The sequence below is a fragment of the Podarcis filfolensis genome, assembly GCF_964270895.1.
Source record: "Podarcis filfolensis genome assembly, chromosome: 17".
NCBI classification, from domain to species: domain Eukaryota; kingdom Metazoa; phylum Chordata; class Lepidosauria; order Squamata; family Lacertidae; genus Podarcis; species Podarcis filfolensis.
This window is the reverse complement of record NC_139621.1, coordinates 10451443-10475685: the sequence shown is the minus strand read 5'-3', so window position 1 is coordinate 10475685 and position 24243 is coordinate 10451443. Positions and strand designations below refer to the sequence as shown.

The 24243-nt window shown below is 46.1% G+C and overlaps 1 protein-coding gene and 1 pseudogene across 7 annotated transcripts; both read left to right on the top strand.

Annotated features, from left to right (window-relative positions):
• Positions 1 to 1193: 1193 nt before the first annotated feature.
• On the top strand, positions 1194 to 18745 carry ILVBL (ilvB acetolactate synthase like). 6 transcript variants are annotated; one of them, XM_083593391.1, is made up of 17 exons: positions 1426 to 1969; positions 5918 to 6467; positions 6840 to 7000; positions 7852 to 8053; positions 8136 to 8263; positions 8495 to 8633; positions 9568 to 9679; positions 10076 to 10175; positions 10818 to 10915; positions 11250 to 11386; positions 11620 to 11754; positions 11951 to 12065; positions 12183 to 12352; positions 13162 to 13232; positions 14344 to 14415; positions 15220 to 15325; positions 17491 to 18745. In XM_083593391.1, exons 3-17 carry the CDS (start codon positions 6863 to 6865, stop codon positions 17667 to 17669), a joined length of 1902 nt encoding a protein of 633 aa, XP_083449517.1. In that variant the 5' UTR covers positions 1426 to 1969; positions 5918 to 6467; positions 6840 to 6862; the 3' UTR covers positions 17670 to 18745. The 6 variants fall into 6 exon arrangements, with proteins under 6 accessions (XP_083449515.1, XP_083449519.1, XP_083449514.1 ...); XM_083593389.1 differs by lacking the exons at positions 1426 to 1969; positions 5918 to 6467 and adding an exon at positions 1194 to 1322; XM_083593393.1 differs by lacking the exons at positions 1426 to 1969; positions 5918 to 6467 and adding an exon at positions 1283 to 1322 and having other exon boundaries at positions 6751 to 7000.
• LOC310752746 (phosphoglycerate kinase-like) lies at positions 3700 to 5380 on the top strand (annotated as a pseudogene). Its single transcript has one exon. The product of its transcript is annotated as a phosphoglycerate kinase-like (transcript).
• Positions 18746 to 24243: the final 5498 nt, after the last annotated feature.

Below are 24243 nucleotides of genomic sequence, written 5' to 3'. Positions count from 1 at the left end.
GTTAAAAAGTCGTCTTATACGCCGGAATTTACGGTACATTTCTAGTGACATACGAATTCTAGTCGGACAAGAGGTGATTTAAATAGTATTCCTCCGTGCTCCCTGGCACTTTTTGTACAAGCTGGGTTATGGGAGAGGCTCTGGAATAAAATAAGCAAGACTCTGCTGGCTTCAGTGAAAGGAACCCGAAGCCTTTGGAGCACAGCACAAGTTCCTGCTGCGCTCCAAAGGCTTCAGGTGGCTATCCCTGAAGCCTTTGGAGCGCAGCGGGACCTCGCGCTGCGCTCCAAAGGCTTCGGGTTCCTTTTGCTGAAGCCGGGAGAGCAAGACTCTCCTGGCTTCAGCAGAGGGGGAGAGCTGCGCAGCGCCCCTTCAGTGAAGCGGGAGGAGAAATGGAAGGGGCTCTGTTTCTCCTGCCACTTCGCTGAAGGGGCGCTGAGCAGAGAGGGGGAGAATTTCCCCCCCTTGTTCTCCCCCTCCTATGGTCCGGTGCGTCCTATGGTCCGGTGCGTCCTATAGAGCGAAAAATACGGTATATTTGCAAACATTATGCATACTGTTTGCAAACTCTGGAATTAGGCATCATAAAACTTCAAACGGCAGACTTGGACAACAGCCCAGACTGGAAGATAACAGTAAAAGAATAGCTGTGCTAGCAAACAGACAAGGGAACACACACACACACACACACACACACACACACAGAAAGCTGTGCTTGTCAGATGAAAGGATACATGATTGAGAACTGATTAGCCAGGGACTGGGGACTTTGAGAGTTTAAGATTGGAATGTGGAAATTATGAGATCAACAAGGAGGCAGAAATATAATTATGTGAGATGATTCTTTAGAGGTCTAGAATATGGAAAGTCCGTTTGAAATTTAATAATTAATAATTTGGATTGTAATTTGGGGTTTTTTTCTTGAATTATGGTTTGCTTTGATATTAATTGGATGTTCTTAATGAATTTTTTTTTAAAAAAAGATGAAGAAATATACAATAACTTGAATATAATAGTAAATGCTTGTGCAACTAGTTAAGCAGTAAAGAAGCTCATATAAATATATATAATACAAATACATCTCACTTCTTCAGAGGGAATTAAAAAATGCGAACCCGGAAGATCTCTACCCAAACATTACTCTATTTCCCTCCCTTTCAACCTCCGTGGATTACCAGACGGCGTTTTGCTACGAGTCGCGACTTGGGACAAGCAACCTGGCGGCTTTCGCCACCCGCTGCCCGCCGCCCTCTCGAGGAATCGTTCGCTCGCTGCGTGACGTCACGCCGTCGCGCCCCCAGTGACACGGCGCGGGTTGCTAGGTGACAGCCGGCGGGGCCTATATGTGTGCGGGGGGGGGGAGGGAGTGGGGGAATTTTTTTGGGGGGGGAGCGCTCGTCTGCACGCGCAGTCCCGTGTCTGTGGGTAGGAGCCAGCCCGTTTTCTGCTTCCTAGAAGCAAGGCCTCGAGCCCGTGAGGAGGGGTGGGGGGATGCGCGCGCACAGAGCCCTCTTCTTCCCCCTCCCTCTCTGGCGGCCTTCACCGGCCCGAGGGGCCCCTGAAGCGGGTTGCGTGTTACGTGTTCGTGTGAATGCAGCCTCTGCACCAGTGCCCTGCCCTGGCCCTGAGGCAAAATTTGCCGGAGCCACCCCGTCCCGTCGTCGGCAGAGAGCAGCCCTTCCCTGGCGGGAGGAGGGCCCGACGGCGGAGGCGGGGCCGCTTCCAGCCTGCCTGCCTGCCTGTCTGCCTTGCCTCTCCCCCTTCCATCCTGGCCCTACTCTCTCCTGGCTTCTCGACGGTGGCGGTGACGTTTCGCTCTGGTTTTGTAAGTTTGGGGGGGTCGCTTTGGCAAACTTTGGCGGCGGCCAGGGATGGGAAGCGGTGGCGCAGCGCAGTGGTTAGAGAGCTGGGCTAGGACCGGGGTTCGGATCCTGACCGCTCAGGAGCCGCAGGGAAGCTTGCTGGGCAGGTGAGCTCGTGCGACGGGCGGCGGGGGTAGGATCGGGCTGTCGTCGCCCCTCTCAGCCCCGCCTACCCACCACCTTCTTCTTTGGCGATCACTCTTAGCCGGTAAGATTTTCTTCCGTGAACACGGTCTCAATAGTGAGTCCGTAAATGACCGGGGGGGCCAGTTCTGGAGCCACACGTCCTTCCATAGTGGGGACATAGGTATCCGGGTGGAAGTTGATCACGATGAGGGTTTGCCAAACGTGCCTTCCTCTTTGCACGTTAAGAGGAAGAGTAAAGGTGGATTGGAGACAAAGATGGTGGAGGTGGGGGGTTTGGGGTAGGGAGGGGAAGGATGATCTTCCTCTCCAGGGAAAGAAAGTGAGATAAAAGGTTAATATTTGTTTATTAATAAAAATCTATAAATGGGGACTAGAAGGACAGACTAGAAGGAATGCCATTTCCTTAGTCATATGTATTAGACAGGGGTGTGGGCGTATATTGAGTCATATGTATTAGACAGGTCGGTGGGCGTATATTGAGATTGAAGTAAGACTCTGTTTGGAATGATGCTAGTTTAAATTAGTTCCAAGGTTAAGCCACATTAAGCAATGATTGAGTATTGCCGCTAGGATTTGTTCCAGATCCTATCAGGGAGAAAGTTCCCTGAGTGTACTCTGGACTCACCATTATGATTACAGATAATCATAGATTACATAGAGAAAGATTACAGATACAACTGATTTGGTTATGTTGCTTCACCTTCTGGTAAGATCCTCCTAGTTCTTTTCTTTGGCTTATTCTTTAGAAACTGAATCACGAATTTTTGGCACCAACAATATTTAATATATCTGGTGCTGGGATTTCATTATTTCTGGTTTCTTCCAACACAGTTCCACAGTTGAGCAGCAGTGTGCATATGTAGTGATGGAGTGAGAATGGGATAAACCTGCTGCTCAACAGGTGGGGAGGAAGGATCAAGGAAGGGGATGGTGCAGTGGATGCTGTCTATCAGCAATGACTTATAATTTTCATTTATAGCAAAGGTGTAGGCATGCCCAGTAGGGCTGGGTGATATCTGGTTTTCAGTATCACAATATATCATCAGCTAAACATTGAGATATACTGATATCTGAAATAAGATGGAGCTACGTAGAGGTGAACATGGTAATGTCTTGGCAACTGTTACCAAGTCGCGGGTCTGAATCACCACACACTGATGAAATCATCACTTTCATCAGCAGGCAAGCCAAAATGCATCCAAACAGGACTTTGGTTTGGGGCTTGGATACCAAATGGTGGTATTCAGGTCCAGGACAATCCAAAATACAGTAATGAGTCATAGTGAACACAAATAATCTGGGAAAATACTGGGGCGGGGGGCGGATTCTAAGCTTGATGCATATAATTACATGAAAATTAACTCAATGATAGCATGCTTCAACTAAACCATTAAATATTTCTGGAGAATATATTAATATTCTATGCAGTTTTGGGGGCAAATTTACAAAAGTAGTAGATTTAGTAAAAATATTAATTAAATGTGCATATGATTAACAATTTAATCTGTTTTCTACTAATTTATGAGTAGTTAATGTAATTTGCTAGTGTCAGGTGCATCTCCTTCCCCACTCAGAGGGCCAGCTCCAATTCTATGCATGAGTAAGCCCCACTCAGTTCAACTAAACTTACTTCTGCTCTTGCTGCCGGTGAACAAGGAAGAGGTTGCAGTCTATTTGCTCCTGCTGTGAAATGTCTGTCTCCACCAAGCTTACACTGTCCAGATGTGAAGTGGATGTGAAGGGCAAGCGCGTGGTCATGCGGGTTGACTTCAACGTTCCAATGAAGGACAACAAAATAACCAACAACCAAAGAATCAAGGCAGCTGTCCTAAGCATTAAGCATTGCTTGGACGATGGAGCCAAGTCTGTGGTGCTGATGAGCCACCTGGGTCGGCCTGGTGGGGTTCCTATGCCTGACAAATACTCCCTGAAACCAGTAGCAGCAGAGCTCAGAGCTTTGCTAAGCAGGGATGTCACGTTCCTGAATGAGTGTGTGGGTATAGATGTGGAAGCTGCTTGCGCAACTGGCTCAGTCTTTCTTCTGGAAAACTTCCGATTCCACATGGAAGAGGAAGGCAAGGGAAAGGGAAGGGACGCTTCAAGAACAAGATCAAGGCCAATTCTGCAAAGGTAGATGCTTTCAGAGTGTTGCTTTCTAAACTTGGAGATGTTTATATCTTTGATGCATTTGAAACTGCACACAGAGCTCACAGTGTCAATCTGCCTCACAAAGCTGCTGGTTTCCTGATGAAGAAAAAACTGGAGTATTTTGCAAAAGCTCTAGAGAACCCAGAGCAGCCCTTCCCAACAATCCTGGGAGGCGCTAAAGTTCAGGATAAGATTCAGCTGTTCAAAAACATGCTGGATCAAGTCAATGAGATGGTTATCTATTGTGGGACGGCTTTTACCTTCCTTAAAGTGCTCAAAAATATGAAAATTGGCAACTCTTTATATGATGAGGAAGGATAAAAAATAGTCAAGGACCTGATGGCAAAAGCAGAGAATAATTGTGTACACATCACTTTGCCTGTTGACCTCATCACTGCAGGTAAATTTGATGAGAATGCTAACACTGGAGAAGCCACTGTGGACTCTGGGATCCCTGATGGATGGATGGGTTTGGATTGTGGTTCTGAAAGCATTAAGCTGTTGGTGGAAGCTGTGGGCAGGGCCAAGCTGATTGTGTGGAACGATCCAGTCAGTGTCTTTGAGTGGGACAAGTTTTCCAAAGGAACCAAAGCTTTGATGGATAAAGCTGTGGAAGTTACATCCAAGGTACCATCATTGGAGGTGAAGACACTGCTACATGCTGTGCCAAATGGGGCACCGAGGAGAAAGTTAGTCATGTTAGTACTGGAGGTTGGTGCCGGCTTGGAATTCCTGGAAGGTAAAGTTCTTCCTGGTGTGGCTGCTCTGAGCAATGTTTAGCAGTAGATCATGGGATGAATAAGAGCGCCTCCCAGACATGTTCCTGTGCACAGCCTTTAAAGTAACCACTTCTATATTTTTACTGGCAGCAGGATCAGATAAAAGTAACCTGGAAGATTTACAACAGTGATAAAATGGCTCTTGTCTTGTAGAGTCTGCAGTTTACCTGATGTTGACTGGTCCACTGTTGCCCCACCTGAGCTACTGTGGTGTTAAGTGGTTTTTGTGATATTTAGAGTGGATATATTTATATTTTTTTGCCTTTTGACCGAGGCCAAGTTCTCCTACTCATTGTCAGTACCTCAAGTCAAATTCCTTCATTCAGTCTCAACAGCATGTTTAGCTACTGCTACTTCTCACCTTTGCACAGTACCACAAGGTGGAGGGAAAATGCAGGTGTCAACTGCACTGTTAGCTTCTAAATAAATGTTTGGAGATGCAAACAGGAAAAAACCCTAAACTTCTGCCTTCTTGGGAGTCAGCCCTGTTGAATTCAGCAAGGCTTATTTCTGACTTGACACGCATTTGCTAGCTCTGCTTAATGACAAGCACTCACCCTCCCCATCATTCTCACCTTACAACAACCACCCAATCTCCCATTTAATCATAAAGCAGCAACAGTGAAATCTCCCCCCCTTCATTTCCTCATATTGTGACACAGAAGGGCGCCCCCAAAGCCCCTATCCTACCAATCTCTCCCTTTTTATCAAAGGAAAGGAGGAAGGGGAGATGGGAATAAACAGAGCCAACAGGGCAACTTGGTTTTTTTGCTCTTATTTTAAAAGGGAAATAGTGCTCCCTGTTCCACCCTCAGATAGGCAGTAAAGGCATCAGAGAGGTTAAAGAAAGGCTTCTCGCATGTGCACACAAACACAGGCAGAAGAGGAGATGGGAGTAAAGAAAAAGAGTTTAAAAACAGGGTAACATTTTTTGTTCTTACTCTGAAGAAAACAACCTGTTTCTTTTTTCACGGGGGTAAGGAAGGGGAAATAGGGCTCCTAGCAAGAAGCCCCGAGCCAGGCCAGACCAGCACCTACCAGCTTGTCCCACCAGCTACTGGACTGCTGAACCGGGGCTTTCTGCAAAATCAAAAAAAGTATAAGGGCTGATAAGCTGGCTGGCTGCTGCTTTCCCAGCTTTTCTCATAATCGTCACTTGTGTTTGTAGAGGCAGTTGCACAATCAAAAGAAATGTAGTGACTTCGGCTATGCCTGCTCTTGTGTGTCAGTCTCTCACTGCTCCTGCAGGAGGCAGCGGAAGCCCTAAGAAGTACATACTAGCTGGCTACACAGTTTTCTCAAAATCGCGATGCTTGACGGACAACATTTTATGAAACTCTTATTGTGCTGTGGACTTCATAACCAGTTTTGAACGATATATTGAAAAATTGTCCAGGTCTAGTGCCCAGTAAGACATCAGTAAATAGAAGTACACATCTCGTTTCTGGGCTTTGGCTAGATAGCAAGGAAGCTCCCTGCACACTAATCATGCTGCAAAGTTACAGAACTGATGGCTGTGGTCAAAGATTGGGTATGTTATTCAAAGCAACATGTGAACGTGTTTCTCTTATCTCTGAAGCTCCTGGCTTTCTATATTTTCTCTTCCAATTTTCATTTTTATTAAAAACTCCACCTGGCTTTCTCTGCTGCCTTGCCAGAGACTGAACTGCTACAAATTCTTGGTGCATAACTATGTATGTTAGATAAAACTGAATCACAGTTTGAGAGAATTTGCCCTGCATTTTTAAAATAAAAAAAATCCCTTGCCTGTCACCTCAAGAAAACTAGAAATAAACTAAGTATTTGTGTTACAGAATAGAACTGCTACAGCATTGCTGGCGTGCAGCTGAGGCAAACAAGTTACAGAATGGTACTTCTGTGTTTTGTCTTCCTTTCGGGACAGGAGTGCGTCTGTAGCTGACACAAATGAATCCTGACGTGCCTGCTGCCGCCTCGGCTCTAGAAGGCTCCTCGACATGGCTGTTGGTGCTGCTGGGAAGCCTTACAGTGACCCTTCTTGGGGTAGCTCACAAACTGGGGCTCATCTATCAGCTGTGGCATCAGGTAACACATAAATCAGTGACTGCCTTTAGATGTGGCTTCTTTATCTGTAGGGCAGTGATGGGAAACCCACAACCCTCTGGATGCTGCTGGATTACAAATTCCATCCTTCAATATTCACCGTGCTGGCTGGGGCTAGTGGGGGTTGGAGTCCTACAACATTTGAAGGGCTACAGGTTCTCCATCTCTGTTATAGGGGAGCCAAAGGCCTTAAGAGAGAGTAGGCAGGGTATGAACAGCTTAGGTCCAAAATTGAATTCTGTCTCCCACCCTCCCTTTGCAGGGATGTATACTGTATTGCTTTCGGGGCGCAGTATTAATTGATTTCTTTTCAGACGATCTTGGTGGTGAAACGTTTGTAGCAGGTGTCTTTCACCTGGCGATGTCCTTTGCTTTCCTGCGCCTCAGTCCCATTGGCTCTGTATCAAAGGCACAGTAAGAAGTAGCAGAGGAAGGACTGTAGTTAACCAGTAGAGCCTATGCTTTGCATGGAAAAAAGTCGCAGGTTCAAACCCTGGCATTTTCAGGGAGGGTTGAGGCAAAAACCCTATCAAAAATCCTGGAGTAGCGGTCTGACTCTGCATCAAGCCGTTTCCTGTGCACAAAACTTAGGATGAGAGTGGATTTTGCATTTGAGCACCTCAGCTTCTCATCTTGAAAAGAGTATTGTTTCTGGGAGAAGAATTCATTGGTTGTGGACACTGAATGCTAAATATTTATGCATCAGAAGCAGTTTCAGTAGGACTGGGTACCAGGAGCTGAGGGTCTAGCATCTTCCTTGTTTCTAAGCCCCTGACCTTTTATTGCATTGTTCATGGGAATCCAGGACCAAAAGGCAGACTTGTCTGTTCCAGGTGGACACGAAGAGCACTCGGCATGGCGGAGAAACTGTGGCAGAAGTTCTGAAAGCTCATGGTGTGCGCTTTGTGTTCACGCTGCCGGGTGGACATATCTCTCCCATTTTGGTGGCTTGCGAGAAGCTGGGCATTCGTGTTGTGGACACGAGGCATGAGGCAACGGCTGTATTTGCAGCAGATGCAGTGGCCAGGCTATCAGGTACCACATTTCTCCCCGTTTGTTGCTTGCTGAAGAGGGAGGAGCACAAAGTGACACTTGCCTCTGCATTTTTCTGTTGCAGGAACAGTGGGAGTTGCTGTAACGACAGCAGGACCAGGAGTGACTAACACTGTGACAGCTATGAAAAATGCCCAGATGGCAGAGTCTCCCGTGTTGTTGATTGGAGGGTCAGCAGCCGGGTTGCAGAAGGTAGGCTGCTCAGTCCGGTGGCCCTAGAATCAAAGGACAATGACAGAGTAACTAGAACTTCATGCTGCTCCTGTTTGATTTAAGCAGGGCTTTGGCCTTTCTGTGTTCGCTGACACCGACCCTCCCCAGCAGCAGCTTAGCAGGCAATTTTTCTGCATGTGTATTTTTGAGGGCAATTGAGCTGCAGCTGTGTGGAATTGTGAACGAGCTTTCTCCATTCTCCATCCCCAGGGCAGAGGAGCTCTCCAAGACATTGATCAGCTGTCCCTCTTTAAACCACTCTGCAAATTCTGTGCTTCTGTGAAGTCTGTCCGAGAGATTGCCCCTGTGTTGCGAAAGGCCATTGCCATTGCCCAGTGTGACACTCCAGGTATGCTGCCGTGCCGTTGGCTTGCAACATGTATCTTCCACCCACAGAGGATTGTGGTTGTTAGGTTGTGGCTGTTTTTGTACTTAAGCCAAGGAAGTAATAAAAGTTCAAGGGCTCAGTGTGGGTTATAGATGTCTTTCTTTTATTGTCCAATAAGCCTTGAAAGGTTGGTTAGGTTTGAGTAAAAAATGTCAGGCTTTTCTTTCTTTTTTTACTATTTACAGTATTTTTTACTGTGAATGGAAGAGCAAAAAGTTCTCTCTGAATTTTCTCAACACCCAGTAGGCTATTTGCCTACACTTTGGAACAAAATGCTTTCACCACAGTAGAACAGTATTTTGTCACTGAGACATCTCTTCCAGCCTCACCCCCTGAAGGCATCTGCCCAGCGTCCTAATGCCCATGTGCAAGATCTCAGGGCTGGGAGTGTGGGAATAACAGCTTATTCTTTGAGTATCTTATTGGCTCTTACCTGCCCACCTGGCTCTGATGCTGGACTTGTAGAACTTGTTAACCTGTCTCCTCACATGAAGCCAATTTTGACCCTTTGGTGCTCACTGATGGGCCACTATCAGCTTCGGCAGCCTTATGTCTGAGTTTCAAAGGTTTCTGAGGCTGACTTTAGAGAATCACTGTGGCTCTCTTCTGAGCATGGTAGGTCACTTACTTTTTGATGGATGGGGAATGGTGGATACAGGAATCCAGGGCTGACACTTCTGATATGGGAGATCCTTCTAATTGGATGCTGCCACGTGGGAGGTAGAGCTCAAGATGTTAGCGGTTTTGTGCCAAAAAAGGTTGCAAGGTCCATGAGTGAGCAAGTGGGTTGGTCTCGGTGCATGCTTCTAACTAGATTTTTCTTTGGACAGTTCCTTGGAACAGGGATTTTCTTTACAGAGTGAGGTGGTTATGGAACTTCCTGTTTGTCTTGTAGGGCCTGTGTTTGTAGAGTTCCCCTTGGATATCCTGTATCCCTATCATCTAGTAGAGAGAGAGATTTTCAAGAACTTCACTTCTAAAAGCCTTTTGGGAAAGATTGTTAACTGGTGAGTGAGCTGCCTTCCACCCTCCCATATCAGCAAAGGTATTAACTGGTGAGTGGTTCTGTGGAGGGCCTAGTGATGGAGCCCTGGAGAATTTTATAGGTCTTTCTCTTACCCTCCCCCCTCTTTTTAAACTGATTCACCTGCTCCTTAATTACAAGATGCCCCAATTCTTTGATCTGGTCCTCTATATCGGGAAGGAAGATTTCTCTTGCTTTTCTGCTGTATTTGACAGATTGCCACCATGAAGACCTTGAGCTTCTTGGTAGCTAGTTGGTGCTCATATTTTGGGTAGCAAACTGAACCTTGCCTTCTGTGGTATAGGCTACAGCCTCCTCCTCATCACTACCATGGCAAGATCTTGGCCTTCAAGACCACATTCTTTTTGTTGTCACCCAGGTATCTGCGCAGTTACATAGGGAACCTCTTTGCCGGGGCATGGGAGATGCAGGACCTTTCACCTCTGCCAGTGAACTTGCCAAAGGCTTCAAGGGGACAGGTGAGAATCCATAGAGTCCCAGCTCCAACTGAACGTCGCTAGCAAAGTTAATGTGTGGAGCTGGGAGCATCTTACTTCTCAATTATAATTAAGTCCTACATTTCAGACAAATATTACCTTCCTTTTATGGCCAAATTCTGTGTGATTGCCATAAAACATAGGGAACAAGCTTTGATATCATCATGATTAAGGTTTTAAATGACAACTTCAGGTTATATTTTAGTGAGTAAGATCTAATTTATATATTTTAATTGCTGCTATACCTGTACTGTCCCTGCTATACTGAACTGCAAATTTAGATGTATCCCTATTGTGTTTCATGACTTCCTATACCTTCTGACTTCCTCTGGCCTTTACTGTCTTCTGTAAAGAGGGCAACTCACTATTCCTCTGGAAAGGGGGGCAAATTGAGACTGAATGACGTAGCTTTCATCCTCTTACCTGTAAAGTCCTAGATTTACTGCCTTTTCACAGTCACCGTCCCCCCACCCCACCCCACCCCACCCCAATGAGGAGCTGCTGTTTTCCTCTTTTGAAGCTATTCTCTCTCCTCCCCCCGCCCCCAGTAATAGCTGTGTTGTTGCTTTGAAAACTTGGTCATTTTTCTCAGACTGACCCTCACCTGGGCATGCCTCTGTGCAGGTGCAACAGTGTGTGGAGCTCATCAGCCGAGCTAAGAAGCCAGTCATCATCCTTGGTAGTCAGGTGACCCTACCACCAACACCAGTAAAGATACTCAGGTGAGGGGTGGTACCTTGCAATTTTGACTCCCCTCAGATCCCATTTACATTTGTCTGTGGCACACTAATCAGTATCGGCCATTAGCGAGGCTACCCCTAAAGCTGAGGAGTGCCATCGTTTCTTAGGTGAAGTAGTCTGGGATGGGGTAGCCAAACCAGTAAGGACGTGAGAACTGGGATTGGGGTTGGGCAGGAGTCTGGTGTAATGGGTAAAACTGGGGCTCTGGAGGGGACTGAGGCTATGGGCCACAGCCGGATAAAGCTGTGCTGTTGCCGGCCGATAATGGAACATTGTTGCTGAAGTCTCTGCAGTGAGATTCTCCTATCCTTTCAGAGATACCTTAGAAGAACTGGGGATCCCGTGTTTTCTTGGAGGCATGGCTCGCGGCATGCTGGGGAAAAATAGCCCACTGCACATCCGTCAAAACCGGCGTGACGCACTCAAGGAGGCAGATGTGGTCATTCTAGCAGGTAGATATGCTCATTGTAGTTGTCAGTGCTAACCTGTTGCTAAAGGGGGGCTGCCTGGAAGTAGGTGGCCTATTTGGGTGTGTGATGGGTGTCTTTAGTTATATGTGAACAGCCCTAAGATCTTGTGATGAAGGGCGGTAAATAGGTAGGTAGGTAGGTAGGTAGATAGCAAGCAAGCAAGCAAGCAAGCAAGCAGTTTGTCTCATTCCCATAATTTCTGTTCTGCTCTCTAGGCACAGTCTGTGATTTTCGCCTGTCATTCGGGGGGATCCTAAGTACACGCAGCAAAATCATTGCTGTCAACAGGAACCGGGAGCAGCTGCTGAAGAACGCACATGTGTTGTGGAAACCCACCGTGGCCATTCAGGGTGAGGGGCCTGCCAGGGTCTGCAATATGGGGGTTGTGAGGGGGTGGCCCTATTGCTGGAGGGAGAGAGGATGTGCTTCGTGGCATGGCTCGGTGAAGTCAATGACCCTGAGGAAGAGGATACATTGGCTGCATGTGCATCCATTCCTGGTCAGAGCCTTGCGCTTTTCAGGCCTCCTGCAACTCCTTTCCTACAGGGGATGCTGCCTGCTTCCTGGTGTCCTTGTGCCAAGCGTTGAAGGGCTATTCGTGTCCCCAGGACTGGGTAACAGGCCTGAAGGAGGTTGATCGCATAAAGGAGAAGGCAAACAGGTGAGAAACACATATGTGCACTGTTCCTTTTTCCCGTCCTTGTATAACTGATATTCGGAGAGTAATGCTGGCCTTGGGCATGTCTTGAATTAGTCTGTGGGCCATGTTCCTCCCCAGGGAGAAGGCAGAAAAACCGACAGAGCAGCACCTCAACCCACTGAAGCTGCTGCACCATTTGGATAGTTTGCTTCCTGAAGACAGCTTGTTGATTGCTGACGGGGGTGACTTCGTTGCAAGTGCCGCCTACATTGTAAAGCCCAGGGGGCCACTGACCTGGTTGGATCCAGGTAACACGACATTAGCGAGATGTTGGGAAGTGTAATGTATTCTGGGGGTAGGGGGGTTGATTTTGCTGATTCTGGTATCTACTTATACAGCTTCTGAACTGCTGTTCTGCTGCGATATGAAGCAGCAAAAATGTCTCCTTCCTTTGAGCAGATACCTGTCGTTTTGCTAAACACACATCCAATTTCACAATTCCATAGAAATGAGCCTTGTGGAAGATAGACACTCCACCCCATCTTCATAGAGGCTGTGGGATGGATACGTCTAAGGAAGGCTGTGCTGTTTTGCTTTCCTGTATTAACCATGGTAGAAGGCACCATCTGGAGAACATAATTTTAAAAAGGTTTTGGAAAGAGCAATTTCCTCCAGAAATTAAAATTGAGGAAAATACCAGAAGGAGTTTCCTAACTTCAAGAATTGTTTTGCATTGACCTAAGATGCCTTTAAGAGTTCTGCTTGCCTCCTTTAGGAGGCTCTCCCCCTTTTTTTTTAAAAAAAAAAGCTGGAACAAGTTCTTATCATCAGGACTGCTTGGATTTTGTGTTTCTTTTCTTGGCACACAGCTCCTTGTCTTTGTTTTATGAAAAATATTAACGTTCAGCCTTTCTGTCTCATGTCTGAGATGCCCAAGGTGACTAATCCCAGCAAAGTTTAATAACAACCATATAATAAAAAACGAACCAACAAATTCTGCTTTTGAAAAAGCTAGAGGCTATCAATGCAGGAACGGGTCAGACTGTGGGCTGCTTGGATAGCAAGGCAACCTACTGGCTTCCTTCAATCACTGTTCTTCTACTTCTGCTCGTTTCAGGAGCCTTTGGGACCTTAGGGGTTGGTGGAGGCTTCGCGCTAGGAGCCAAGCTCTGCAGGCCGGACTCAGAGGTTAGTGCACAGTATTGGGAAGCCAAGGATAGAAGCTGTGGTTAAACAACTCCTGTTGCCCCAAAGAGGTCATTGGGCTGATTGCCTGAGTCCCCATTGGGTTATTGCAAAGTGGGTTTTGTTCCTTTTATTACTGCCCCAATCGATTTAAATTTTTTCAACTGCTTTTTTATTTGTGTGTTTTTAAATTTGGGTTGTTGTTGTTTTTAATTGAAAGGTGTGCCTGGGAAGAGAGGAACTGGGGAGAACAAGGGGAGCCCAAATCACAGTGGTTCAGGGGAGGGGGGCAGGCCAGGTAAGGGTCACACGACACAGGCAGTTAGTGTGACTGTGCTGTGTGCCAGCCCCTCCTCCAACTTGGGGAATTGCGGTTGTCCTATCAGCCAGCCCTCAAGGACTGCCTCTCATATAAACCGATACGGATCCTGTGATCATCATCTGAGGCCCTTCTTTGTGTGCCTCCTCCACGAGAGGTCCAGAGGGTGGCTACACAAGAATGGGCGTTTCTGTTGTGGCATCCCATTTGTGGAATGCTCTCCCCAGGGAGACTTGCCTGGTGCCTTCATTGCATATATTTAGGTGCCAGGTGAAAACGTGCCTCTATAACCAGGCCTTTTAAATGTGTTTGTGGAAGGGGGTTTTGGTTTGCTTTTGTTTTATTACGTATTTTGTGTTCTCATTTTGTATTTTTATGTTGTGAACTGCCCTAAGGTCTTCAGCTGAATGGTGGTATGCAAATGTAATAAATAACAATAATTAATAATTTTTGCTTATATGACCCTCCTTCAGATTGATAAGCCCTCCTTCTCTTTTTTTAAAAAAATCATTTTTATTAAATTTTCCACTTTAACAATCCAATCAAATCACATTAAATATTCCAAATTATACGTATACATATCAAATAATCTGAATATTCTGCGAAATTATAAGTTTTTTAATAGGACTTCCCATGCTTCAAGTTCGGAGGGTTCTGATTGATAAGCCCTTCTCAGTGATGGTTGCTTACTTGTAGGAAAATCAATAGGGTGATGAGAACATGTGATGTTGCATTTCACCTCACTGGCTGCTGCATCTACTCTCACTCACTCTTTAATAAAAAAATCCTTGGCAGGTCTGGATCATATATGGAGATGGCTCCCTTGGGTTCAGCATCATGGAATTTGACACCTTCGTGCGACACAAGGTAACCCTAGCTCTGCCCAATTTGTGTTCTCTCTGCATCTGTGGGTGGGGTTATTGAAAGCAGCTGGAGATGGTCAGGGTTGGAAAGCTGTGGCTGCTGGCAGCTTTGCCAAGAGATCACTTCACTGGTCAGAATCACCTTGTTTAACTAGATTTTGTCCGGCAGCCAGTTTTGGGGGTGGGCTGCTTTGAGAGGCAATAGTAGAGTCAAAGTGGCTTCTTCCGTTACCTATTGTAGCCTGCCAGCAAATCCAACCAGGCACATTTTCTACCCAACTTCCCCCTCCCAAGTCACAGGAGAGGTTAACCTGTGCATTTCCTAAAACCTGTCTGGGGCGCTGCTGGAGCAAGACTGAGTGATAAGTGATTGCCTCCTTGCTTGCCGGCAGAGATATTTTCCCCCTTCTGTCCTCCCACCCCACCCCCAATATGTCTCAGGAATAGGATAGATAGACAGGTCTTCCTTTCCTCTTGCTTCTGTTTCTTCATCCTTCTCAGCTCTCCTGTTTTAGGTAGTGTGGAGAGATGAGGATAGCAGGCTGAATTGGGCCCATGAGCCACATGACAGAGAATTCCCTCTCTTTACATATTTGGGCAACAGGTGGAGAGGGCTTAGTTCAGACTGCAGTATAGTCTCTCTTCCTTCTCTCTCATAGTAGGAGCTCTGGATAATGGCCTCATCCATAATTTCTTACTGTCCTTTTGTCACTGTGCATCCTAATATATAAAAAGGTAGGGTAGAAGACTGTGAGTACCCTTTCTTAATTCCTGTTTAGTTCTATAACATTTTGTTCTGCTCTGTCAGACACCTGTCATCGCCCTGGTGGGGAACGATGCTTGCTGGAGCCAGATTTCCCGGGAGCAAGTTCCCATGCTTGGCAGCAATGTAGCCTGCGGCCTGGATTATATAGGTGAGTTAACAGCCTTATTAGTGCCGGATCTGGCATCCTATACACAAATTCATAAGTGGATCTTGGCAAAGTTGAAGCAAAGAAGTTTGGCTTGGCTGTTCTTTTAAGCAGGGTCAGGAAGATAGTGTCTTGCCTGGCCTCTGGGACAGAGCAAATTCTGCTTGTAGGGCAATTCCCCCTCATGCTTCTGTGTCAGAGAGATGCAATTGCTCCGCTCTTGTGAGCACACCCAATTGGAATTTAAACGGATCATAATCTGATTGGACTTTCACACTTGCACCTCAGATCCACAGGCTGCCCCCACTATCTCCCTTTTCAAAAGTTATTACTAAAGCACTGTGTTAAAGTTCATCATGTCATTGGGTTTTTGTTTTTTTTAAGCACCATGAAAAGAATTGCAAAATAGCATCAGCAGGGAGGGGTGATATTTGTGACATTATAGGGACTGTCTTCTCACTGCTAGGCACACTGGGTTTTTGCTGCAGATACAAAACTGGGTTTAAGCTCCGCCAAACAAGTGGCAAACATGGCTCATTTGAACAGAACACAGTATAATGTGGTTCATGGTACTTAAAGTGCATGTATGTGCTTTTCTGCCGAACAGCTGCATATTGCAAGTGTAAATTAGTTTGCAAATCATCCATGTGATACACTTTCTCATAGCCTACATTAGGGTTGTCATTAGGGTTACTTGTGAGTAAATTTGCACAGTTGCATCCTTATGGTAAAAGATCAATCATACAGGGGAATATTAATCAAACATATCTGTTCCTAAACCTCTTTGCTGTGCAAGCTAGACAGAACCCATCATTGATTGTTTACAATGGCATATGAGATGTCTATGAAGACATCCCCTTCAAATGTCAGCATAACTGGATTCATCTGTCAACAATTCTTATGCTGCAAATTGATTCTTTTTTTAATACTGTATTTTCCATTTCTGTGTGTGAGCTGCCCAGAGAACATTTTATATAAAATGCCATAAATAAATAGTTAACCTCTAGATGAACTTCATTCCTATACTGTACTGAAAGTCAGAATGCATGCATTGGTCCAAATATATGCATATTTGAACCATTGTGTATTTGGACCAGTAGAGAGTATTGACACATGCCTTAGTTTTAACTTGGTATATCCCTTTCCCAGAAGCTGGATTTGGAGATATCCACATCAACAGTTAGCCTTTTAATATAAAACTCTTTAAATTTACTCACAAGCAATTTTACTGATTTCTGGCTTAGCTGCTTCATCTGTGTTCAGCATGATTTTAATGATTTATTGGGATGCGGGTGGCGCTGTAGTCTAAACCACCGAGTCTCTTTGGCTTTCCGATCGTAAGGTCGGTGGTTCGAATGCCCGCGATGGGGTGAGCTCCCGTTGCTTTGTTCCAGCTCCTGCCAACCTAGCAGTTCAAAAGCATACCAGTGCAAGTTAATAAATAGCTATGCTGCGGAGGGAAGGTAAATGGCGTTTCCATGCACACTGGCTTCCATCACGGTGTCCCGTTGTGGTTTAGTCATGCTGCCCGCATGACCTGGAAAAGCTGTCTGTGGTCAAACGCCGGCTCCTTTAGCCTGAAAGCGAAGATGAGCACTGCATCCCATAGTCAAATTTGACTGGACTTAACCGTCCAGGGGTCCTTTACCTTTACTTTTTTTACCCGCATGATTTGCAAACTATTTACACCTGTAATACGCAGTTGCTAGCCTGCGTAACGCAGTTACTACAATAAAAAGGGGATGTATGAAAAGCGAAAGCCTTTAGAAAACCAGTGGAAAATATCACAGGCCTAATTTATATTTTCTGTAATGATAAGAGATAAGAAAAGGAGACACACATTTTGTTAGCATTCAGGAATTTTGAGTCCAACTGAAGGAGCAGGCAAGGAGGTCAGCTGCCACAAGCCCATGAAACTCAGGGTAGGTAACTTTGCTTATTAATTTGAGTGAACCATTGCCTGACCTTGGAAGTGTTTCTTCACATGCTCTGGGATATAAAAAGTAGAAGAGAGCTTTTGTATACTCCTTGTTGAAGGGTAAATCCAGAAGGGTTTCTAGGGACAGCAGCAGCAGCCTTGAGCTCCAGCCCCTTTCATTTTAGGAAGAAAGTCCATCTACCCTTCCGTATGTTTTTCCTCCTTGCTCATGTGCTGCTTTTCTTTGCAGATTACCATGTGGTGGCAAAAGGCTTAGGAGGGAAAGGCTTCCTGCTCAACCGCGAGAATGAGGATCAAACGGAGGAACTTATCAGGACAGCACAGTCTGAATGCAGGCAAGGGCACCCTGTCCTTCTCAACGTCCTCATTGGGAAAACAGACTTCCGTGAAGGCTCCATCGCCGTGTAGGGCTTAGCTTGGAGATACAAGTATGTGGGATTTGGCTGGACAGCAAAGTGACTGCTTTGCATGGAAGATATGGTTCATCTGAATTGATCTCAAGCAAAGGGATGGGGCCTTGGCAGTCCTGAGGTCTCATGCCCTCCCTCATTGGGCTTCCTTGGGGTAGTTCTTCAGATAGCTGGTTTCCTCCACTTTTCAACTCTTGTTTTGCTGCTGAAGCACTAGCTCGTGTTCCACCTCCACCCATCACACCATGGCTGTTGTCTGAAGTGGGAGCAGCAAAGCAGTTCTTCGTGAATCACTTTGACTTGTTCCTTTTGGTTATTATGTCTAACAGGTTGGCTTCACTAATTGACACAGCTAATACATTAATAACCATAGTTGGGATGAAAGAACACACGCCTCTCTAGTTTGCCATTCCTTCATCTGAGGATTTAGGTGCACCCTTTTTCTTTTCTTTTTTAAATAATTTTTATTAAGTTTTGCATTTAACAATCCAATCATATTACATTAATTAATCGGTGCACCCTTTTTCAACACCGGTAGATACTTACCATTCCCAAAGGAAGTGCAAAAGTGAATCTATACTATTTGGTTTGAAACAGAAACTATACCTTTCTGTCGTCCCCCTCCCCCACCACAGATGAGGACCTCGATTTCCACCTTGGACCTCAGAAGGGTCCTTTTGCTCATGCATCTTTGGTGCATGTGACCATCTAGCCATGCTAATTCAGCTGATAATACAGGTTTCTAAGTCCCAGCCTTACATTCCCTAGGGCCGTATAGGCCTGTAATCCTAGTCCCATCCTCACAACTACTTTAATGTCTCAGCAGTTGCTCATGTTCTGTTACAGGGCTGTGTTAGTCCTGTGGTCAGTTTTCTCTTAGACTGTACCCCCAAATCTATTTGAGTCTAATTTTCCCTGCCACTTTGGCAAACATTCTCAGGGGAGGGGGCAGCAGGCAACACATGAGTGAGTGTCCAGTAATACTTTGTGGACTGCTATATTTGCCTCTGTCCCTGCAGAAGCTACAATGCAGCGTTTTGCAGTGCATACAATAAAGGGATATAATTCTTGCTACCTTTGGAGTGTTGTCTGTTCCAGCTTTGCATCAACGCTAGGGAGCTGTTCTTCCATCAGTGAATTCACAAGTGCTCACCATCTCTCTGGAACATGTGGCAGGCCTGATGCCTGCATGTCCTTGGGAAAGGACTGAAACTGCCTTGGTCGCACTGGTCAATGATCTCTGGTGGGCTAGGGACAAAGGTGAGAGCTGTTTCCTAGTTCTGCTGGATCTCTCAGCGGCTTTTGACACCATCGACCATAACATCCTTCTGGACCGTGTAGAGGGGCTGGGGGCACTGTTATACAGTGGTTCCGCTCCTTCCTCCTGGGCAGTGTTCAGAAAGTGGTGTGGGGGATGAGTGTTCAGACCCCTGATCTCTCATTTGTGGGGTGCCTCAGGGTTCTGTCCTCTCCCCCATGCAACATCTACATGCAGCCCCTGGGAGAGATCATCAGGGAGTTTGGGCTGGGTGTTGATCAGTATGCAGATGATACCCAGCTCTACCTGTCTTTCAAATCAGAACCAGTGAAGGCGGTGAAGGTCCTGTGTGAGTGTCTGGAGGCGGTTGGAGGATGGATGGTGGCTAACAGATTGAGGTTGAATCCTGACAAGACAGAAGTACTGTTTTGGGGGGACAGGAGACGGGCAGGTGTGGAGGACTCCCTAGTCCTGAATGGGGTAACTGTGCCCCTAAAGGACCTGGTGCGCAGCCTGGGAGTCATTTTGGACTCCCAGCTGTCCATGGAGGTGCAGGTCAATTCTGTGTCCAGGGCAGCTGTTTATCAGCTCCATCTGGTACACAGGTTGAGACCCTACCTGCCCGTAGACTGTCTCACAAGAGTGGTGCATGCTCTAGTTATCTCTCGCTTGGACTACTGCAATGCGCTCTACGTGGGGCTACCTTTGCAGGTGACCCGGAAACTACAACTAATCCAGAATGCGGCTGCTAGACTGGTGACTGGGAGCGGCCGCCAAGACCACATAGCACCGGTCCTGAAAGACCTACACTGGCTCCTAGTACGTTTCCAAGCACAATTCACAGTGTTGGTGCTGACATTTAAAGCCCTAAACGGCCTCGGTCCAGTATACCTGAAAGAACGTCTCCACCCCCATCGTTCTGCCCAGACACTGATGTTGAGTGCCGAGGGCCTTCTGGCAGTTCCCTCGCTGCGAGAAGCCAAGTTACAGGGAACCAGGCAGAGGGCCTTCTCGTTACTGGCACCCGCACTGTGGAATGCCCTCCCATTAGAGGTCAATAAACTATAGACTATTGTATTTTAATATTTTGTTGGAAGCCGCCCAGAGTGGCTGGGGAAACCCAGCCAGATGGGCAGGGTATAAATAATAAATAACAAATTATTATTATTATTATTATGGATTTGTCTTACAGCAATGATCTTGTGTATGCTTACTCAGAAGCAAACCATGTCAAACTCCGTAGAATTTAATTCCAAATAGGTCCTCTTACTGGGATAAGGAGAGAGCAAAAACAACCTATAACAACCCTGAAATTCTTCCCGCCAATGACTTAGTTGCAGGGGAATTGAATCCTGTAACTTGCTTAGTGTTCTTCCAAATCAATGGAATTAATATGAAAATATGATGCTGGGGTATCTGCACTAGTATTTACTGAGGCAGAGTGCTGGGGCTTAGTGTATTTGTCTCCTCTCCCCCCCCACCCCCTGCTTCCTTCCCCCTAAACAGCTGTTTGGTACAATTGTTGAATTTTTTTACAGCGCTAATGCACATGCAGCAGCTGGGTAGAGGCCAAAACGTACTATTAAAATACCTCTCTGAGGCAGCCACAAACCAGACACACTGAAGCCAAGAGAATGTAATGGAAATGTGCCAGGAGAGTCTATAATCCTCTGAATGCTATGAGGTTGGTTTCCATGCAAATACAGTCTTTGAGGAGGATGAAGAGGCAATTCTCAGCTGCTGTTATACCAGCTAGTTCTCCGTGGAGAGCATTTGGTTGAAATGTAGGAAGCACTTATGTTTCCTTCTGGCCTCTGGCTGGTTTCTCATAATTGTGAGATTACAGCATGCACAAACAGCTACTTACCTTTTAATGTCCAGAGAGGGAGATTCTGTTGAAATGTGAAAAGCAAATGTAAACTGTCTCAGAGACTCGAATTCAGGGAAATGCATGAAAGATCATGCCCTACTAATGGGCAGGGAAGCTTGCCACAGGGGTGTTTATGTGATTAAAAAACACACTGAGAGTTCAGGAGCTCGTGTTTTCTGAAAAACATCTATCCCATATGAAAAGTAAAATGTGTCAGCTGCAAATGTATTCCCAGCAAAGAGCAAAACATTTTTTCAGCGGTAGGCAACTTAGCCCACAAGCAACATGAGCTAAGATTCCTCTGGTGGCTAGTCTATACAGGTTCAAATATATTTATTGTAGCACAATCCTAGCCTTGTTAGCATTTGGCTCTCTGTGTATGCATGTACAACTGCATAGCTATAGGATGTGGGAGACATAGCTTGGCAGTCATACGTGTGAAGAGGATCTCTAGATTGTAGTTGATGAAAAGTTGAACAGAAGCCAGCAGTGTGATGCAGCTGCAAATATGCTAATGTGTATTAATAGGACATAGTTTACAAATCGCGGAAAGGAATTCTTCCGCTTAATTCTTGCAGTCTGTCAGCTTCACCTTGTGGAGTGGATGCAGAAAGGCTGGCGGGAGGCGAGGTGGGCTTTATCCAATTCCTACCATCGGTCCCAAACAGCCTGTCTAGCCCTGCATTCTGTTTTCTTCAGTCGTTAAGCCGATGCTTCCAAGAGAGCCTGTAGGAACACAACTTGTCCTGCAACTGGGAGTAGCTTGCTGCCTTTGATACTGGAGGTAATATATAAGCATCATGACTAGTAGCCATTTATCAGATCTCTCCTACATGTATTTATCCAGTTCCCCTTTAATTTAAACTAGTGACAGTCACCATCTCGTAGCTGTGAATTTCATTACAGGCGTACCAAAATGAAGGTCTAGCGGGCTTGCATGTTGAACATGCTGCTTTCCTGTAGCGAGACATGCGCAACTTATCTCTCACTTGGACTACTGCAATGCGCTCTATGTGGGGCTACCTTTGAAGGTGACCTGGAAACTACAACTAATCTAGAATGTGGCAGCTAGACTGGTGATTGGGAGCAGCCACCGAGACCACATAACACCAGTCTTGAAAGACCTACACTGGCTCCTAGTACATTTCCGAGCAAAAGTCAAAGTGTTGGTGCTGACCTTAAAAACCCTAAACGGCCTCGGTCCAGTATACCTGAAGGAGCGTCTCCACCCCCATCATTCTGCCCGGACACTGAGGTCCAGTGCCGAGGGCCTTCTTGTGGTTCCCTCACTGCGAGAAGCCAAGTTACAGGGAACCAGGCAGAGGGCCTTCTCAGTAGTGGCACCCGTCCTGTGGAACACCCTCCCACAAGATGTCAAAGAGAAAAACAACTACCAGACTTTTAGAAGACCTCTAAAGGCAGCCCTGTTTAGGGAAGCTTTTAATGTTTAATAGATTATTGTATTTTAATATTCTGTTGGAAGCCGCCCAGAGTGGCTGGGGAAACCCAGCCAGATGGACAGGGTATAAATTTTTATTTATTTATTTATTTATTTATTTTAACTTACATCCGCCAGGAGTGATGCCACACACACTGCGTCAGGAAGATTTTGGGCATCACATGGCTAGCCAGAGTCTCAAACAAAGATGTGCTCACCCAAGCCCACATTCCCGTCTTGTTTGCACTCCTCACTCAGTAGCGTCAACGTTGGCTTGGGTCATGTCCACGGTATGGAAGATGTCAGGACCCCCAAGGACGTGCTCTGCAGGGACCAGACCTGTTGGCAGACCAACTCTGCATTACAAAGATGTCTGCAGATGTGACATGAAAGCTGGCAACATTAACCCTGCCAGCTGGGGATCCCTTGCAGACGAACACAGCACCTGGTTGTGCAGCAGGGAGCAGCGGAAGAATGACCAGTGGGAGGAGTGCAGAGAGAATGCCTCTGCATCGGCACAACCAGATACCTTCAACTGCCCCTTCTGCAACAAAACATGTCTCTCCCATATTAGTCTCTACAGCCACAGCAGGCGCTGTAACTCTGCAAAGGTCTGACTTCAGCCCCGAAGGCACTCTTCCATTGTCTCCTGAGACAGATGCCAGCCAGAAGCCTATCATTTTGACTCTCCTGCCTGTCAGCAGTCCTTGGAGGACGCTGTCCTTGAAAATTGAGAGGGAGAACAACTTTCTACAGTATCTCCTTTCTCCACACTGTGCATAATTTTTTTTATAAACTTCCATTATGTCCCCCAAACACAGCCTCATCAGTTGCTGCATGCCAAATCTGGGCATCATTCCTGCAAAAATTCTCATGACTGCTGAGTGGAGTGCTGATAATATAGCTGTGGTGTGTGCAATGTTTGGCCACATCCCAGAGCAGCTAAGTGGGCCAGAGTGCATATCACTGGGTCTTTGTGTGGGTTCATTTACTTGCTTTTTATTACAGAGGGAACCATGTGGCCCAGATCACGTTTACCAGAACAGTGGTGGTGGTGGCTTTCCTGTGACTGGATCCCAGTTGGTATTGATGCCATCTGAATTATGTGAAATGGGTACACTTTTCATATCACCCGAGCTTTTTTGGGTAGCATCAGTAGAAATCATGGACTTTCCATAATGTCCATCCCAGGAAAGTGTGTGCTGTGGGGTTTTGCCATGGAAAAGTGTTAACTCTGCCACACCAGTGGTATGAATGAAGCTTGTGAAATGACTGAGATACGGAGTTTTCTCCATGCTGCCACAAATGTCCCATTTGTGTGCCCCTCTGGAGTCAAGAAACCTTGGGCACATAGACGGAGTCCATAACATGAATTTCCTACACCAGAATTGCGCCTCTGAACAACCGGCAGAGAAAGGCACCACATTGTGGGCTCCATCAATGCCAGTGTGTTCATCCCTTGCACTTTGGGTAATGTTTCTGGTAGGCAAGTCTCTCCCCACACCACCCAGGTGTTCTGTGAGGGGTGTTGCTGGCATGAAAATGATCCACTAAGTATATATGAACGGAGACAAGTGTGGATTTGCCCTGCAGATTTTCTGTGGCCGAGTCGAAATTATACAGTCGCACTTGGAGATATCTGGGGTTGCTTGCAAAAGTAAAGGAAAAAGTGTTGTGCCTGTTTGAACAAGTCCTCTTATTTTTAATAATAATAATAATAATAATAATAATAATAATAATAATAATAATATCAACTAATTAATTACATGCCACCTTTTTGGGTGGCAGGGCTCAGAGCCAGTTACAGATTAAAATATGAACTAAAAATATAGGGGGAAAACTTAAAATAAGTAAACACTGGTAGTTTTATTTCTATCTGTTGATCTATTAAAACCGTACAAATTACTTCTCCGCCCAGTTGCTTCTGTGTGTCTCCAGTCTCCACGGTGGGTTTTCTCCGCTTCCCCGTCTGCCCCCCCCCCAGCATTTCCCCTCCCCACACTTTT